At 42.2% G+C, this 14,582-nt stretch overlaps 1 protein-coding gene across 1 annotated transcript in view; it reads left to right on the top strand.

The window, feature by feature from the left end:
* Positions 1 to 3,416: 3,416 nt before the first annotated feature.
* The window catches only part of LOC138801510 (uncharacterized), a 49,259-nt gene continuing 38,093 nt past the window's right edge, over positions 3,417 to 14,582 (top strand). The window contains exon 1 of the mRNA XM_069984419.1: positions 3,417 to 3,550. Within this exon, the coding sequence (XP_069840520.1) occupies positions 3,508 to 3,550 (43 nt within the window). The 5' untranslated portion in view covers positions 3,417 to 3,507. The remainder of the gene's footprint in view (positions 3,551 to 14,582) is intronic.

Here is a 14,582-nt window from a genome sequence, read left to right as displayed (position 1 = left end):
CCATAGACCAAAGGATAAAAGCGCTATAAGCCTGGGAATGGAGCGATTTTAAGGAATGTATATTGGTTAACAACGGTTTGAATTTTTTACAGGCCATCAGATAGAATATAAGTTATACATGTTACATATCGTTTTAATCGTAACGACTTGAGGAACATGCATAACAAGTCAGTTTTACCCCAGGGCGAATGGCGTAAAAACACATTTCCCCCAAATAAAAGAAATGCGTTTTTTTTTTCAATTTCACCACACTTTGAATTTTTTTCTGGTTTCGCAGTGTACTTTATGCAAAAATTCAGCCTGTAATTGCAAAGTACAATTAGTGACGCAAGAAATAAGGGGTCATGTGGGTTTCTAGGTGGAAAAATGCAAGTGCTATGACCTTTTAAACACAAGGAGGAAAAACCGAAAACGTAAAAACGAAAATGGGCCATGTCCTTAAAGGGTTAAATGACGGCCATCCACTCAATTACAATTCTGTGTTTCCAATCCACTCCTGGTTTTGGTTGCTATGAGGATCTGACTTGAGGACCAAATACAGCCTCAAATATACATAGTGTGAACATAGCCTTAAACTGTTTATTTAATCATGCTGGGAGCTCCACAGGTCCAGTCTGCAGAACACTGTCCGTGTACGGATGGAATTCTACAGATGTGTGAATGACCCCCTAAGGCCTAGAAACCCTCCTCAGTTGCTTGTAGGTTTTGATTTCCATGCCTTAGGGTTTCATCAGCTCCCTCGATGTGACTGCTGGTTATCAGTATAGTAACAAGAGGCCAGTGGAAAGCCTCCTTGGCCAACAAGTAACCTCTGTCGCAGGGTGATATCTAATTTTTAAAGGGGTACTCCGGGCGGTGGTTATTTTTAGGCTATGGCCGGGGAAGGGGTGGAAATAGAGGCCGCGGGTCACTTAGCTCCCTGGTTCCATCACCAAGGCCCAGATCGCGCCGCCCTGTTCTCCCGTCCGTCCGCCACTTCCTGGTCTGAGCTGCGGCTTGAGACGTGTCGTCTCAAGGCAGCTCAGCCATTCAGCGGTCGTAAGGCAGTCCTGTCTCAATCCTCAGCTCAGACATAGAAGTGACGGGAGAACGGGGCGGCGCGATCTGGGACCCGACGATGGAATCAGGGAGGTAAGTGACCGGCGGCCTCTATATCCACCCCCTCCCCGGCCATACCCTAAAAATAACTCCCGCCACGAGTAGCTCTTTAAGGGAGGGGTCAGCAGACATATTAAAGGGTGGAGTCAACCAAGTCATCTCATAATTGGAAGGCATGGTCAGCAGAATTTTCCCCTTCAACATGACAGCACCACCAGAGAGAGGGACTCTACCCCCTCCTCTCCATGCTTAGTGGTTTCCTGTCCCTGATGGGAAGCCTGGAGTGGGACGTAGTTCGTCCCGTACTAAAACACAGGCGCTGGAGCTAAGTACTTGTTCTGTGTGCTGGACCGGAGCTCTCACATGTCAGTGTATGACTGAGTGTGGCTCTTCCAGTCTGGTCACCAGGCTCCCAGAAATGACAGGGAGAATTTGAACAAAACGTGGGAAGTGCAAGTGGTACAGTGGGCCAGCGTTATCGTTCCTGAGACGCTGCAGTGTCGGCATGAGCATCAGCGGAGAGAAGGGGGATCCGGCATGTTTTTTATCTACTTGTATAATTGGTAGGAGGAGGATTCTAGAAGCTGAGAAGTTAGGGTCCTTTTACACAGACAGATTTAACTGTCAGATCTTTGAAGCCAAAGCAAGGAACAGACTATAAACAGAGAACAGGTCATAAAGGAAAGACTCCTCTTTTCAAACCCATTCCTTGGCTGAAGAAATCTGCCAGATAAATCTGTGTGTGTAAAAGGACCCATAAGGCCCTATTCCACGGGTAGTTTAGAGGAGCAATATCGTTCGTATTCGGCCGATATCGGCCGCAACGAACGATATTCGTCCCGTGGAATAGAGTGCAACGATCAGCCGACATCGTTCATGTCGGCTGATCGTTGCAGTCGCTTGTTTTTCAACATGTTGAAAAACAAGCGACTGATATAGCAGCGATCTGCTGCCGTCGCTCCGTTGAATAGGAGCGTCGGCAGCAGACGCTGCTGTATCCTATGGGCTGCCCGGACGATCAGCGATCCCCCGGGCAGCCCCCCCAGCAGCTCCCCGCCGCCCCTCCCGCACTCACCCGCTCGCTGACGCCGCGTTGAATAGCGGCGGCAGCGAGCGGGGAACGAGGAGCAAACGAGCGCTAATAGCGCTCATTTGCTCCTCCAAACGACTTGTGTAATAGAGGCATTACTCACCGGTAATGATGATTCAACGATTACATGACAACATTTCCACCCTTTCTTTTCCTTGCTTGACACTGGTGTAGAGCACTGGGATTTTCTGACCCTTGGGGCGGAGTCCCTCCATCTGGTGGTGCTGTCATGTACTCGGGGAAACATCATTACTGGTTAGTATCTACTGTTATCTCATTGTCATTAGAGGTTGGAGTCAGTCATCTCATCATTAGGAGGTGGAGTCAGAGTCATCTCATTATTGTTAGAGGGTGGAGTCAGTCATCTTATTATCATATGGGGGGGAGTTAGTCATCTCCTAAAAGAGGCTATTCAGTGCTACAAAAACATGGCCACTTTCTTTCAGAGATAACACGACCCTTGTCTCCAGTTCAGGTGTGCTTTGCAATTAAGCTCCATTGACTTCAATGGAACTGAGCAGCAAAACCCCACCTAAGCTAGAGACAAGAGTGGGGCTGTCTCTGGAAGAAAGTGGCCATGTTTTTGTAGCGCTGGAGAACCCCTTTAATATTAGAGGGTGAAGCCTGTCATCTCATTATTATTAGAGGGCGGAGTCATCAGGGTGGAGGGTCTATAACAGCTCCATTGTACTGCTGAGGCCTAGATGAGGCAGCCCCGTCACTCCCCGGTATCCATCACGTCATGGGGACTGTAAAGGCTCTTTCACAGTTTTAGAACATTACAGTGGTTTTATAGGATTAGAAAAACCTGGCTACTTTCTGGCCTAAACAGAGCTGAATTATAATATCACACACAACTTGAGAACGGGGGCGGAAGAAAGCGGCTATATCATGGTAAATACTTGTAATTAAAGTATTTTAGGAGTGATACCTTTATTGGCCAACAAAAAATTGTTAGAGCTGTGAGCTTTCGGGATTCACAAGATTCACAGAAGAAAGCGGCTGTGTTTCTAATCCTGGAAAACCCTTTAATTTGTATTCATTACAGCTGCCGTAAAGCGCACACCACATTACTCCTCTTCTAGATACTGAATATATTAAACACATTGATTAGTTTTGGCGGGAGAAGTCACATTACTGGTTGTACTGAGGTGCGGCCGGCGGGAAGAATCACAATCGTTTCCAAGAAAAGACTTTGGATTCTTTGGAGCTTGTTTATATTCCTGGGATGCAGCTGCTTCCTTTCACTTTCACTTTTCCAGCCTCCATCTTCACAGAACATTGATATTATAGAGGTGAGAAGGTTCCGGATAAATGCCATGGGCCGGATGGTATCCCTGCTGCTTCTCCTCGGTCACACATGTGAGTGATAGTGATGTCTCACCCTGTTTTATATAGTCAGTATATAGTCGCCCTCACTGACGGCCGCCACAGCCCCTCCCTCCCCCCGTCTCTCTCCCTCCCTCCGTCTCTCTCTCTATTGTCTGTATTCTTAACCCTCGGATTCTTTATTCATTACATCTCCAATAAGGCTTGTATATAGATACGGTGTACAATGTGTGGACACTGGGTTGATCTTGTATCTCTGCCATGATATTTGTTATACTGGGCTGCAGATATATCTGTATATTATCTGTGTCTAATATCTATTGTGTGTAGATAAACAGATTGTGCATTGTATGAAGTTGTTGTGGTTGTTTATATAGCAGATTGGCCGTCCTGTGGTTTACCGTCCAGGAACTGAGGTGATTTATGTATCAGTCCTGTCCCAGGAGGAAAAGCTTCATTCTAGACTCCAAGGCCTGTTACAGGGGGCGATTATCGGCCAGGATGTTTCTAAATACGGTCTAGCGAGGGATAATCGGCCCCTGTAAAAGTGACAGCAATCAGCTGAGGACGAGGAAAACGCCTGATCCTCGGCTGATCGTGTCTTTGAAATTTATCGTCATTGGGGGAGATTTATCAAAGGGTGTAAAATTTAGACTGGTGCAAACTGGCCACAGCAACCAATCACAGCTCAGCTTCCAGCTCTGGTGAAAGGAAAGAGGAGCTGTGATTGGTCGCTGTGGCCAGTTTACACCAGTCTAAATTTTACACCCTTTGATAACTCTCCCCCATTGTCTTTACATCTTCCTCTGTAAACAGGGTTATATGTGGCTGATAACAATAAAGGTGCAATGACAGCATCGATATGTATATAGGATATACTGAACATAGAGGATATGTATATAGGATATACTGAACATAGAGGATATGTATATAGGATATACTGAACATAGAGGATATATATAGGATATACTGTACATAGAGGAGATGTATATAGGATATACTGTACATAGAGGATATACATATATAGGATATACTGTACATATAGGAGATGTATATAGGATATACTGTACATAGGAGATGTATATAGGATATACTGTACATAGGAGATGTATATAGGATATACTGTACATAGAGGATATGTATATAGGATATACTGTACATAGGGGAGATGTATATAGGATATACTGAACATAGAGGATATGTATATAGGATATACTGTACATAGGAGATGTATATAGGATATACTGTACATAGGAGATGTATATAGGATATACTGTACATAGAGGATATGTATATAGGATATACTGTACATAGGGGAGATGTATATAGGATATACTGAACATAGAGGATATGTATATAGGATATACTGAACATAGAGGATATGTATATAGGACATACTGTACATAGAGGAGATGTATATAGGATATACTGTACATAGAGGATATGTATATAGGTTATACTGAACATAGACGAGATGTATATAGGATATACTGTACATAGAGGATATGTATATAGGATATACTGTACATAGAGGAGGTGTATATAGGATATACTGTACATAGAGGATATATATAGGACATACTGTACATAGAGGAGGTGTATATAGGATATACTGTACATAGAGGAGATACATGTATATAGGATATGATGTACATAGAGGATATGTATATAGGATATACTGTACATAGAGGATATATGATATACTGTACATAGAGGATATACATATATAGGATATACTGTACATAGAGGATATATGATATACTGTACATAGAGGATATACATATATAGGATATACTGTACATAGAGGATATAGGATATACTGTACATAGAGGAGAAGTTTATATGATATACTGTACATATAGGATATACCTATATAGGATATACTGTACATATAGGATATACATATAGGATATACTGTACATAGAGGATATGTATATAGGATATACTGTACATAGAGGATATATGATATACTGTACATAGAGGATATGTATATAGGATATACTGTACATAGAGGATATACATATATAGGATATACTGTACATAGAGGATATGTATATAGGATATACTGTACATAGAGGATATACATATATAGGATATACTGTACATATAGTATATACTGTACATAGAGGATATACATATATAGGATATACTGTACATAGAGGAGATGTATGTAGGATATACTGTACACAGAGGATATACATATATAGGATATACTGTACATAGAGGAGAAGTTTATATGATATACTGTACATATAGGAGATGTATATAGGATATACTGTACATAGAGGAGATGTATATAGGATATACTGTACATAGAGGAGATGTATATAGGATATACTGTACATAGAGGATATACCTATATAGGATATACTGTACATAGAGGAGATGTATATAGGATATACTGTACATAGAGGATATACATATATAGGATATACTTTACATAGAGGATATACATATATAGGATATACTGTACATAGAGGAGATGTATATAGGATATACTGTACATATAGGAGATGTATATAGGATATACTGTACATAGAGGATATACATATATAGGATATACTGTAAATAGAGGATATGTATATAGGATATACTGTACATAGAGGATATACATATAGGATATACTGTACAGTCATGGCCAAAAGTTTTGAGAATGACACAAATCTTATATTTTCCCATGATCTGCTGCCCCCTTTATGTGTGTTTGTCAGATGTTTTTATCACATACAGAAATATAATTGCAATCATATTATGAGTAACAAAAGCTTATACTGACAGATAGATGAGTTACTGCAGCAAGTCAATATTTGCAGAGTAGACCCTTCTTCTTCAGGACCTCTGCAATTCTCCCTGCTGCTCTCAATCATCTTCTGGACCAAATCCTGACTGATAGCCGTCCATTCTTGCACAATCAATGCTTGCATTTTGTCACAATTGTTGGTTTTTGTTTTTCCACCCGTCTCTTGATGATTGACCACAAGTTCTCAATGGGATTAAGATCTGGGGAGTTTCCAGACCATGGACCCAAAATCTCTATGTTTTGTTCCCTGAGCCATTTAGTTATCACCTTTGCTTTATGGCAAGGTGCTCCATCATGCTGGAAAAGGCATTGTTGATCGACAAACTGCTCTTGGACGGTTGGGAGAAGTTGCTCTCGGAGGACATTCTGGTCCCATTCTTTATTCATAGCTGTGTTTTTAGGCAAGACTGTGAGAGAGCCGATTCCCTTGGCTGAGAAGCAACCCCACACATGAATGGTTTCAGGATGCCGGTTACAGTTGGCATGATACAAGACTGGTGGTAGCGCTCACCTCGTCTCCGAATAAGTTGTTTTCCAGATGTCCCAAACAATCGGAAAAGGGATTCATCAGAGAAAATGACTTTCCCCCAGTCCTCAGCAGTCCACTCCCTGGACCTTTTGCAGAATATCAGTCTGTCCCTGATATTTTTTCTGGAGAGAAGTGGCTTCTTTGCTGCCCTCCTTGAGACCAGGCCTTGCTCCAAGAGTCTCCGCAGCCTCACAGTGCGTGCAGATGCCCTCACACCTGCCTGCTGCCATTCCTGAGCAAGCTCTGCACTGCTGGTAGCCCCATCCCGCAGCTGAAACACTTTTAAGAGACGGTCCTGGCACTTGTTGGTCTTTCTTGGACGCCCTGGAGCCTTTTTGGCAACAATGGAACCTCTCTCCTTGTAGTTCTTGATGATTCGATAGAGAATCTTTCTAGCTCCGATACTCTTCCCTGTTAGGCCATTTTTGTGCAGTGCAATGATGACTGAACGTGTTTATTTAGAGATAACCATGGTTAACAGAAGAGAAACAATGATGCCAAGCACCAGCCTCCTTTTAAAGTGTCCAGTGGTGTCATTCTTACTAGGGTTGGTCCGAACCCGCCGAGGTTCGGGTTTGGATGAACCTGAACGCTCGGCATCGGATTCCCGCTGTCTGCCTGCTCCGTGCAGCGGGCGGATCCAGCGGGAGGACCGCCTGGAAAAATGGGATACAGCCAATGGCTATGGCTGTATCCCATTTTTCCAGGCGGTCCTCCCGCTGGATCCGCCCGCTGCACGGAGTGGGCAGACAGCGGGAATCATTACCGAGGATTCGGGTTCATACGAACCCGATCCGAACTCAGTTCGGACCATCCCTAATTCTTACTTAATCATGACAGATTGATCTCCAGCCCTGTCCTCATCAACACCCCGCCTGTGTTAATGGAGCAATCACTGAAACAATGTTAGCTGGTCCTTGTAAGGCAGGGCTGCAATGATGTTGAAATGTGTTTTGGGGGATAAAGTTAATTTTCTAGGCAAATATTGACTTTGCAAGTAATTGCTGTTAAGCTGATCACTCTTTATAACATTCTGGAGTATATGCAAATTGCCATTTTAAAAACTGAAGCCGTAGACTTTGTAAAAATTAATATTTGTATCATTCTCAAAACTTTTGGCCATGACTGTACATAGAGGATATACATATATAGGATATACTGTAAATAGAGGATATACATGTATAGGATATACTGTACATAGAGGATATACATATATAGGATATACTGTACATAGAGGATATACTGTATATAGAGGGTATACAGTACATATATGATATACTGTACTGTACATAGAGTATATGTATATATCTGTGCTGTTAGTTTCTAGATCACCAGGCGGAACATACTTACCTAGTGCACTACTGCTTGTGATCAGCTGCTGTGCATTCAGGCCCCACCTCCTCCAAAATGATTGACATCTGGAGGAGGTGGGGCAGAAGTTACATGCAGCTGGAGGACTGAAGACACAGATGCAGGATCACGAGCAACGTAGAGGGTAAGTATACACTGCATGGGATCTGGAAACTCAAGAAGCACAGATGCTCGATTTGTCATGCTGTGTAAATGCACTGACCTTGCTGATCGGCACTCGATTGCAGCCGCCCGCAGCCAACAAATCTGTTACAGTAAATGCACCCTTACCCTCCAACTCCAGACCTATATGTCTCAATAAACTGGGGGCGGCTATGATCATTGTATTATCTAGTTATGTGTAACATTGGGCAGGTAAGCTGCTGTACAGGGGGGTGCAGTAACAGCTAAGGATGGGATTAGAGCTTTTTCTTAGGGTACTATTACACGGAACGATAATCGGACAAATCGGCCCGATTCGGCCGATTATCGCTCCATTTATCGATCAGCCGATGATCGTTGTCATCGCCTGATCGTTGATATAGGTTCTGACCTATAATCGCCGGGCGCCGACCGCGCACCGCTACATGTAATAGCGGTGCGCGGCCGACACTGACGATTAGCAAAGGGGAATACATTACCCATCCAGGTTGCAGGGCTCCTCTTCCTCTGTGCTTCTCTCCAGGCCGGGACCGCCGCGGCCAGTGATTGGCTGAGTGGTCTGTCAGCTAACACAGGCCTCTGAAGCTGGAGCGCGCGGACCCGGAGAGAAGCACAGATAAAAAGGAGCCCTGCAGCCTGCATAGGTAATGTATGGAGTTTAAGCAAGGGCTGCAATGACATCGTTACCGATGTCCTTGCAGCCCTTGTTAAATGATCATCGGGCCGTGTAATAGGCCCAGTAAACGAGCGACGATCTAGCAGATCAGCGCTCATTTACAGGTACTGTATTATTGGGCCCCCATCGGCCCGTGTAATACCACTCTTAGATGGAGATAGAAATCCTTATCGCTTCTGGTTGTTTCACTCAGTGTTTTTCTTGTGGTGTTTTTACCTTGAATTTGTTGTGAAAAAAACACTGCGGACGGTTGTTGGCTGTTTTTTTTTTTACCCAGTTGGTGGAGATTTTCTCCTATAGACCGCAATGTTTTTTTTCATGCTTAAAAAACAAATTTGTGTAAATGTGAGTTGTTGTTTTTTTGTGACGCTCCAAGGTGCACACAAAAAAAAAAAAAAAATGGTGTGAAGAAGGGTGTTCCAGAGGAAACAATGTTTTCAAGTCAACTAGTGTCATAAAGTTATACAGATTTATAAAACTCATGCCTTCCAGTACTTATGAGCTGCTGTATGTCCTGCAGGAAGTGGTGTGTTCTTTCTAGTCTGACACAGTGCTCTCTGCTGCCACCTCTGTCCATGGCAGGAACTGTCCAGAGCAGGAGAGGTTTTTAAAGGGGATTTGCTGCTGCTCTGGACAGTTCCTGACATGGATAGAGGTGGCAGCAGAGAGCACTGTGAGATTACACCACTTCCTGCAGGACATACAGCAGCTGATAAGTACTAAAAGACTGGGGATTATTAAATAGAAGTAATTTACAAATCTATATAACTTTCTGACACCAGTTAATTAAAAAACATTTTCTCTCCAAAGAACTCCCTCAAAGGGACTATTTGATTGATGGCCTTTTCTGTATCTGGTCAGTAGAGGCCTCAGTCCTGGCACCCCACCAATCAGTTGACTGAAGTGACCAATGCCCTCTGTAGTGGCTGTACTTGGTCTTGCTGCTGTCCCATTCATTTCAATAGGACAAGTCACTACCGAATGTATAGAGGTGTAGCTGTAGGACTCAATAATGTCAAATATTGATGACCTACTCTGAGGATGGGCCATAAATACACATGTCCTGGACAACCCCTTTAATTTTAGGGGATACTGGGCCTGTGATATCTACACTGGTGTAGTGGTAACAAGCACCGCAGTAAGGTGGTCAGGGATTTGTGCAGATTTTACAGGACCCTGGACCCTGAATAATCAATACACACTGTGTATGGGATAAATGTATAACCCATAATCCCATGAAGCTGCAATATCCCTTTAAGATCAATGTTTAGGTTGGAAGAACAGGGGAGTGAAGCTATCCAGAGATAAGAGGGGGGAGGGATGGACATGTGATCTACTGAGGGAAGAGGTTAAAGTGCAGAGAGTGCAGTATATACTGTGAGAGTACAGATAATGTCAATTGCTTATCTTCCCTAGTGACATGACTCAGTCCACTCAGCAGGAGAGAGTATGAGGGGAGGGGGAGGCTGCCTATGTGCCTTAACGAGGGAAGATAAGCAAGTGACATGACTCAGATGTTGCTCAGCCAATGGGAGCTGAGCAAGCAGAGTTACCTGACAAGGCAGGGGAGGGGGAGGCTGGTGTAACGGGAGCTAGAGCAGCGCTCCTGCTGATGACTCATCGTCACAATAAGGAGCTGAAAGAAGAACTTGGTGACGACAGTAATTAGGTATGTGTGAGTTTCCTACACTTTCTGGTGGGGGGTGGGGGGTGGGGGGAAAAGACAGGGAAGGGAGGCAGGTGATTGAAGAATATTACACAGTTATATAACTTTGTAATGTGCTTCAATTACTGGGAAAAAGGTTTTCATGAGAGTTGCCCTTTAAAAAAAATGAAACTTCTGCAAAAGCATATAGCATTACTTACCTGTTTGACATTACCAAAAATCCATTTGTTTTGTTTTTTTTTGTTCCGTATTGTCTTTCTGTACTTTCTTGTTGAGCAGTTCCCAGAATGCAGTACTGAAACATAGAAGAAACATAGAAGATTGTCGGCAGAAAAAGACCACTGGGTCCATCTAGTCGGCCCTTTTAGTATTTGCTTTCTTATTATCTTAGGATAGATGTATGTCTATCCCAGGCGTGTTTAAATTCTGTTATTGAACATTTACCACCCACATCTGCTGGAAGTTTGTTCCAGGTATGTACTACTCTTTCAGTGAAATAATATTTTCTCACATTGCTTCTGATCTTTCCCCCAACTAATCTCTCACTGTGTCCTCTTCTTCTTGAGCTCAGTTTTTTTTTACTAAAAACACTTCCCTCCTGAACCTTATTTAGTCCTGTAACATACTTAAAGGTTTCAATCATGTCCCCCCTTTCCCTTCTTTCCTCCAGACTATACAGATTTAAATCCTTAAGTCCTTACTGATATGTTTTATACCTGACACCCTCCACCATTGTTGTAGCCCGTCTTTGGACCCGTTCTATTTTATTAATATCTTTTATAGGTGAGGTCTACAGGACTGGACACAGTATTCCAGATGTGGTAAGTTAACAGCTATGACCTAGAAGGACCCAAAAAATCTCTGTGAGGCCTGTACCATACATCATGTGCTCTAGTCAAGGCCCTATGACAGCCTTAAAATGAGTCACCAGTGCAACCAGGCGGTGGGGAAAGCAAATCGTATGCTGGGGTGTATGTATATATATATATATATATATATATATATATATATATATATAATGATATGCTGGGGTGTATAGCTAGAGGTATAACCAGTAGGAAGAGGGAGATTGTGATCCCGCTGTATAGAGCTCTGGTGAGGCCACATCTGGAATACTGTGTCCAGTTCTGGAGACCTCACCTATAAAAGATATTAATAAAATAGAACGGGTCCAAAGACGGGCTACAAAAATGGTGGAGGGTGTCAGGTATAAAACATATCAGTAAGGATTTAAGGATTTAAATCTGTATAGTCTGGAGGAAAGAAGGGAAAGGGGGGACATGATTGAAACCTTTAAGTATGTTAAAGGGCTAAATAAGGTTCAGGAGGGAAGTGTTTTTAGTAAAAAACTGAGCTCAAGAAGAAGAGGACACAGTGAGAGGTTAGTTGGGGGAAAGAACAGAAGCAATGTGAGAAAATATTATTTCACTGAAATAGTAGTAGATACCTGGAACAAACTTCCAGCAGATGTGGTTGGTAAATCTACAATAACAGAATTTAAACACGCCTGGGATAGACATACATCTATCCTAAGATAATAAGAAAGGAAATACTAAAAGGGCCAACTAGATGGACCCAGTGGTCTTTTTCTGCCGACAATCTTCTATGTTTCTTCTATGTTTCAGTACTGCATTCTGGGAACTGCTCAACAAGAAAGTACAGAAAGACAATACAGAACAAAAAATAACAAAACAAATGGATTTTTGGTAGTGTCAAAACTGGGATAACAGCTGCTCCCCTTTGTGCACCTTTTAAGTGCACAAAGGTCCTGGAAAGTGACATTGGTCCTGGAAATGTCTGGTCACATAACAGATAGTAAATGCTGGACATGGAGATATTATAGTCTACTAATATTATATAATATGGGTGCAACCAACTCGTAGTATTGTAGACAAGACAGATGTTCGGCGACATTTTATCGGTACAGACGTCACATCTCACAGCAGAAATAAATGATAGAATGTGAATAAACTGGAAAGATGAGGAGCAGCAGATGAACAATCCAGCGCCAGATTCTAAAGCATCGATGTCGCCAAACTCTCATGTATAAGAAGTGAAAGGTTACAATGTAACACCTACACTTATAGCAAATTTAAAAGTTTTTCCCCATATAATATACACTCACCAACATAAATCCTACAGCGCCGTCTGTTTCATTCCAGCTCAGCTGCATCCATGTGATTCTTTGCTTCAGCTGGGTCATGTGATCAGTCATCTGACCTAGAGATAATCAGTCCGATGTGGATGTTGCTTCTATCTGTATGGAATCACGATATATGTATAGTTGTTATACACCTCCCCCAGGCTGTGTTTATTATCAGCAATAATTGCTCTGTTTTACAGCAGTTGTTCAAAGCACAAAACTAAAAATTAGCCATGTTACAGCAATTTTAGAATCACAACAAAAACACAATCAAAACGCAGAAAAAACATGTTTACTATTGGCTGAGTATACATGTAATCTGAATGTGGAGAGGACCACTGCCAGATACCTCTGATAGCAGCTTACATTATGTATTATGCATTATATGGTTGGTTGATCATAGGGTTTGGCCACATTATACCATTGCGTATGGCCAGCTTTGGGACGGGGTTTTCCTATCTCAACTATTGTAGGCAAACATATAGAGCCCATCAAATACCTTAATTTATAAAACTTGTCTCCTTCTCCGGATATGCCGCACTTTCTCTTCTATTGTTGACAGCTCATTGTCTAGGTTACAGACCACCACTCTGCTCTAAAAGCACTGGCCTAGCTTATGTATGTATATAAGAGTAGGGGAGGGGAGAGATATGGCATCCTTATGCCTACATGTAGACCATAAAAAAGTTGTAAGTTTGTGCAGAGACTGGGTCGTTTGGGAAAAATGTGCTACTTTTTGCCAGTGCGTAACCAGTGCTGGTCTCCCACAGATATAAATCATGGTCACTGCTTTAAGAGCTTTCAACAGTGGGAACAAAGGAGCAGCCATATCAGCAGAAGGAGGCAGGTTTGCTAAATGACTGTATTTGCAAGTTTAAAGGCAATTTATCAGGAGTAATTTATGTCCCAAACTGCTGACACTGTAGGGCTACATTCACACTAAGTGAAAAAACAGAGAAGAGGCATCCACTTCTTTTTAAAATTACGTCCATTATTACTGCATTTAAATTTTATAGATTGTAAGCCCTCGCAGGCAGGGTCCTCTTCCCCCATGTACCAGTCTGCCATTTGCCCTCATGTAATGTGTCCTGATCTTGAAATGTTCTTGTTTGTTACCCCTATCACCTGTATAGCGCTCTGGAATTAAGGGCACTTTATAAATAAATATTAACCCCTTAAGGTCAAAGCCTATTTTCGTTTTTGCGCTTTTGCTTATTCCATTTTAAGTTTAAAAGTCCATAGCGCTTGCATTTTTTCACCTAGAGACGTATATGAGAGCTTATTTTTTGCGAAACCAATTGTACTTTGCAATGACCGGCATTACTTTTCCATAACATATGCTGCGAAACTGGAAAAAAATCATTTGCGCTGTCAAATTGAAAAAAAAAGGAATTTGTTTTGATTTTGGGGAGTTTTGCATTTACGCCGTCCGTCCTATGGTAAAACTGACTTGTTATATATGTTCCTCAAGTCGTTACGATTACTATGATATATAACATGTATAACATATTGTATCGGATGGCCTGTAAAAAATTCAAACCATTGTTAACAAATATACGTTCCTTAAAATCGCTCCATTCCCAGGCTTATAGCGCTTTTATCCTTTGGTCTATGGGGCTGTGTCAGGTGTCATTTTTTGCGCCATGATGTTTACTTTCTATCGGTACCTTGATTGCGCATATGCGACTTTTTGATCACTTTTTATTACATTTTTTTCTGGATTTAATGCGACCAAAAAT

The sequence above is a fragment of the Dendropsophus ebraccatus genome, chromosome 9 (assembly GCF_027789765.1).
Source record: "Dendropsophus ebraccatus isolate aDenEbr1 chromosome 9, aDenEbr1.pat, whole genome shotgun sequence".
Lineage (NCBI taxonomy): Eukaryota > Metazoa > Chordata > Amphibia > Anura > Hylidae > Dendropsophus > Dendropsophus ebraccatus.
The sequence above is the reverse complement of the archived record's forward strand: the minus strand, read 5'-3'. Positions and strand labels throughout refer to the sequence as shown.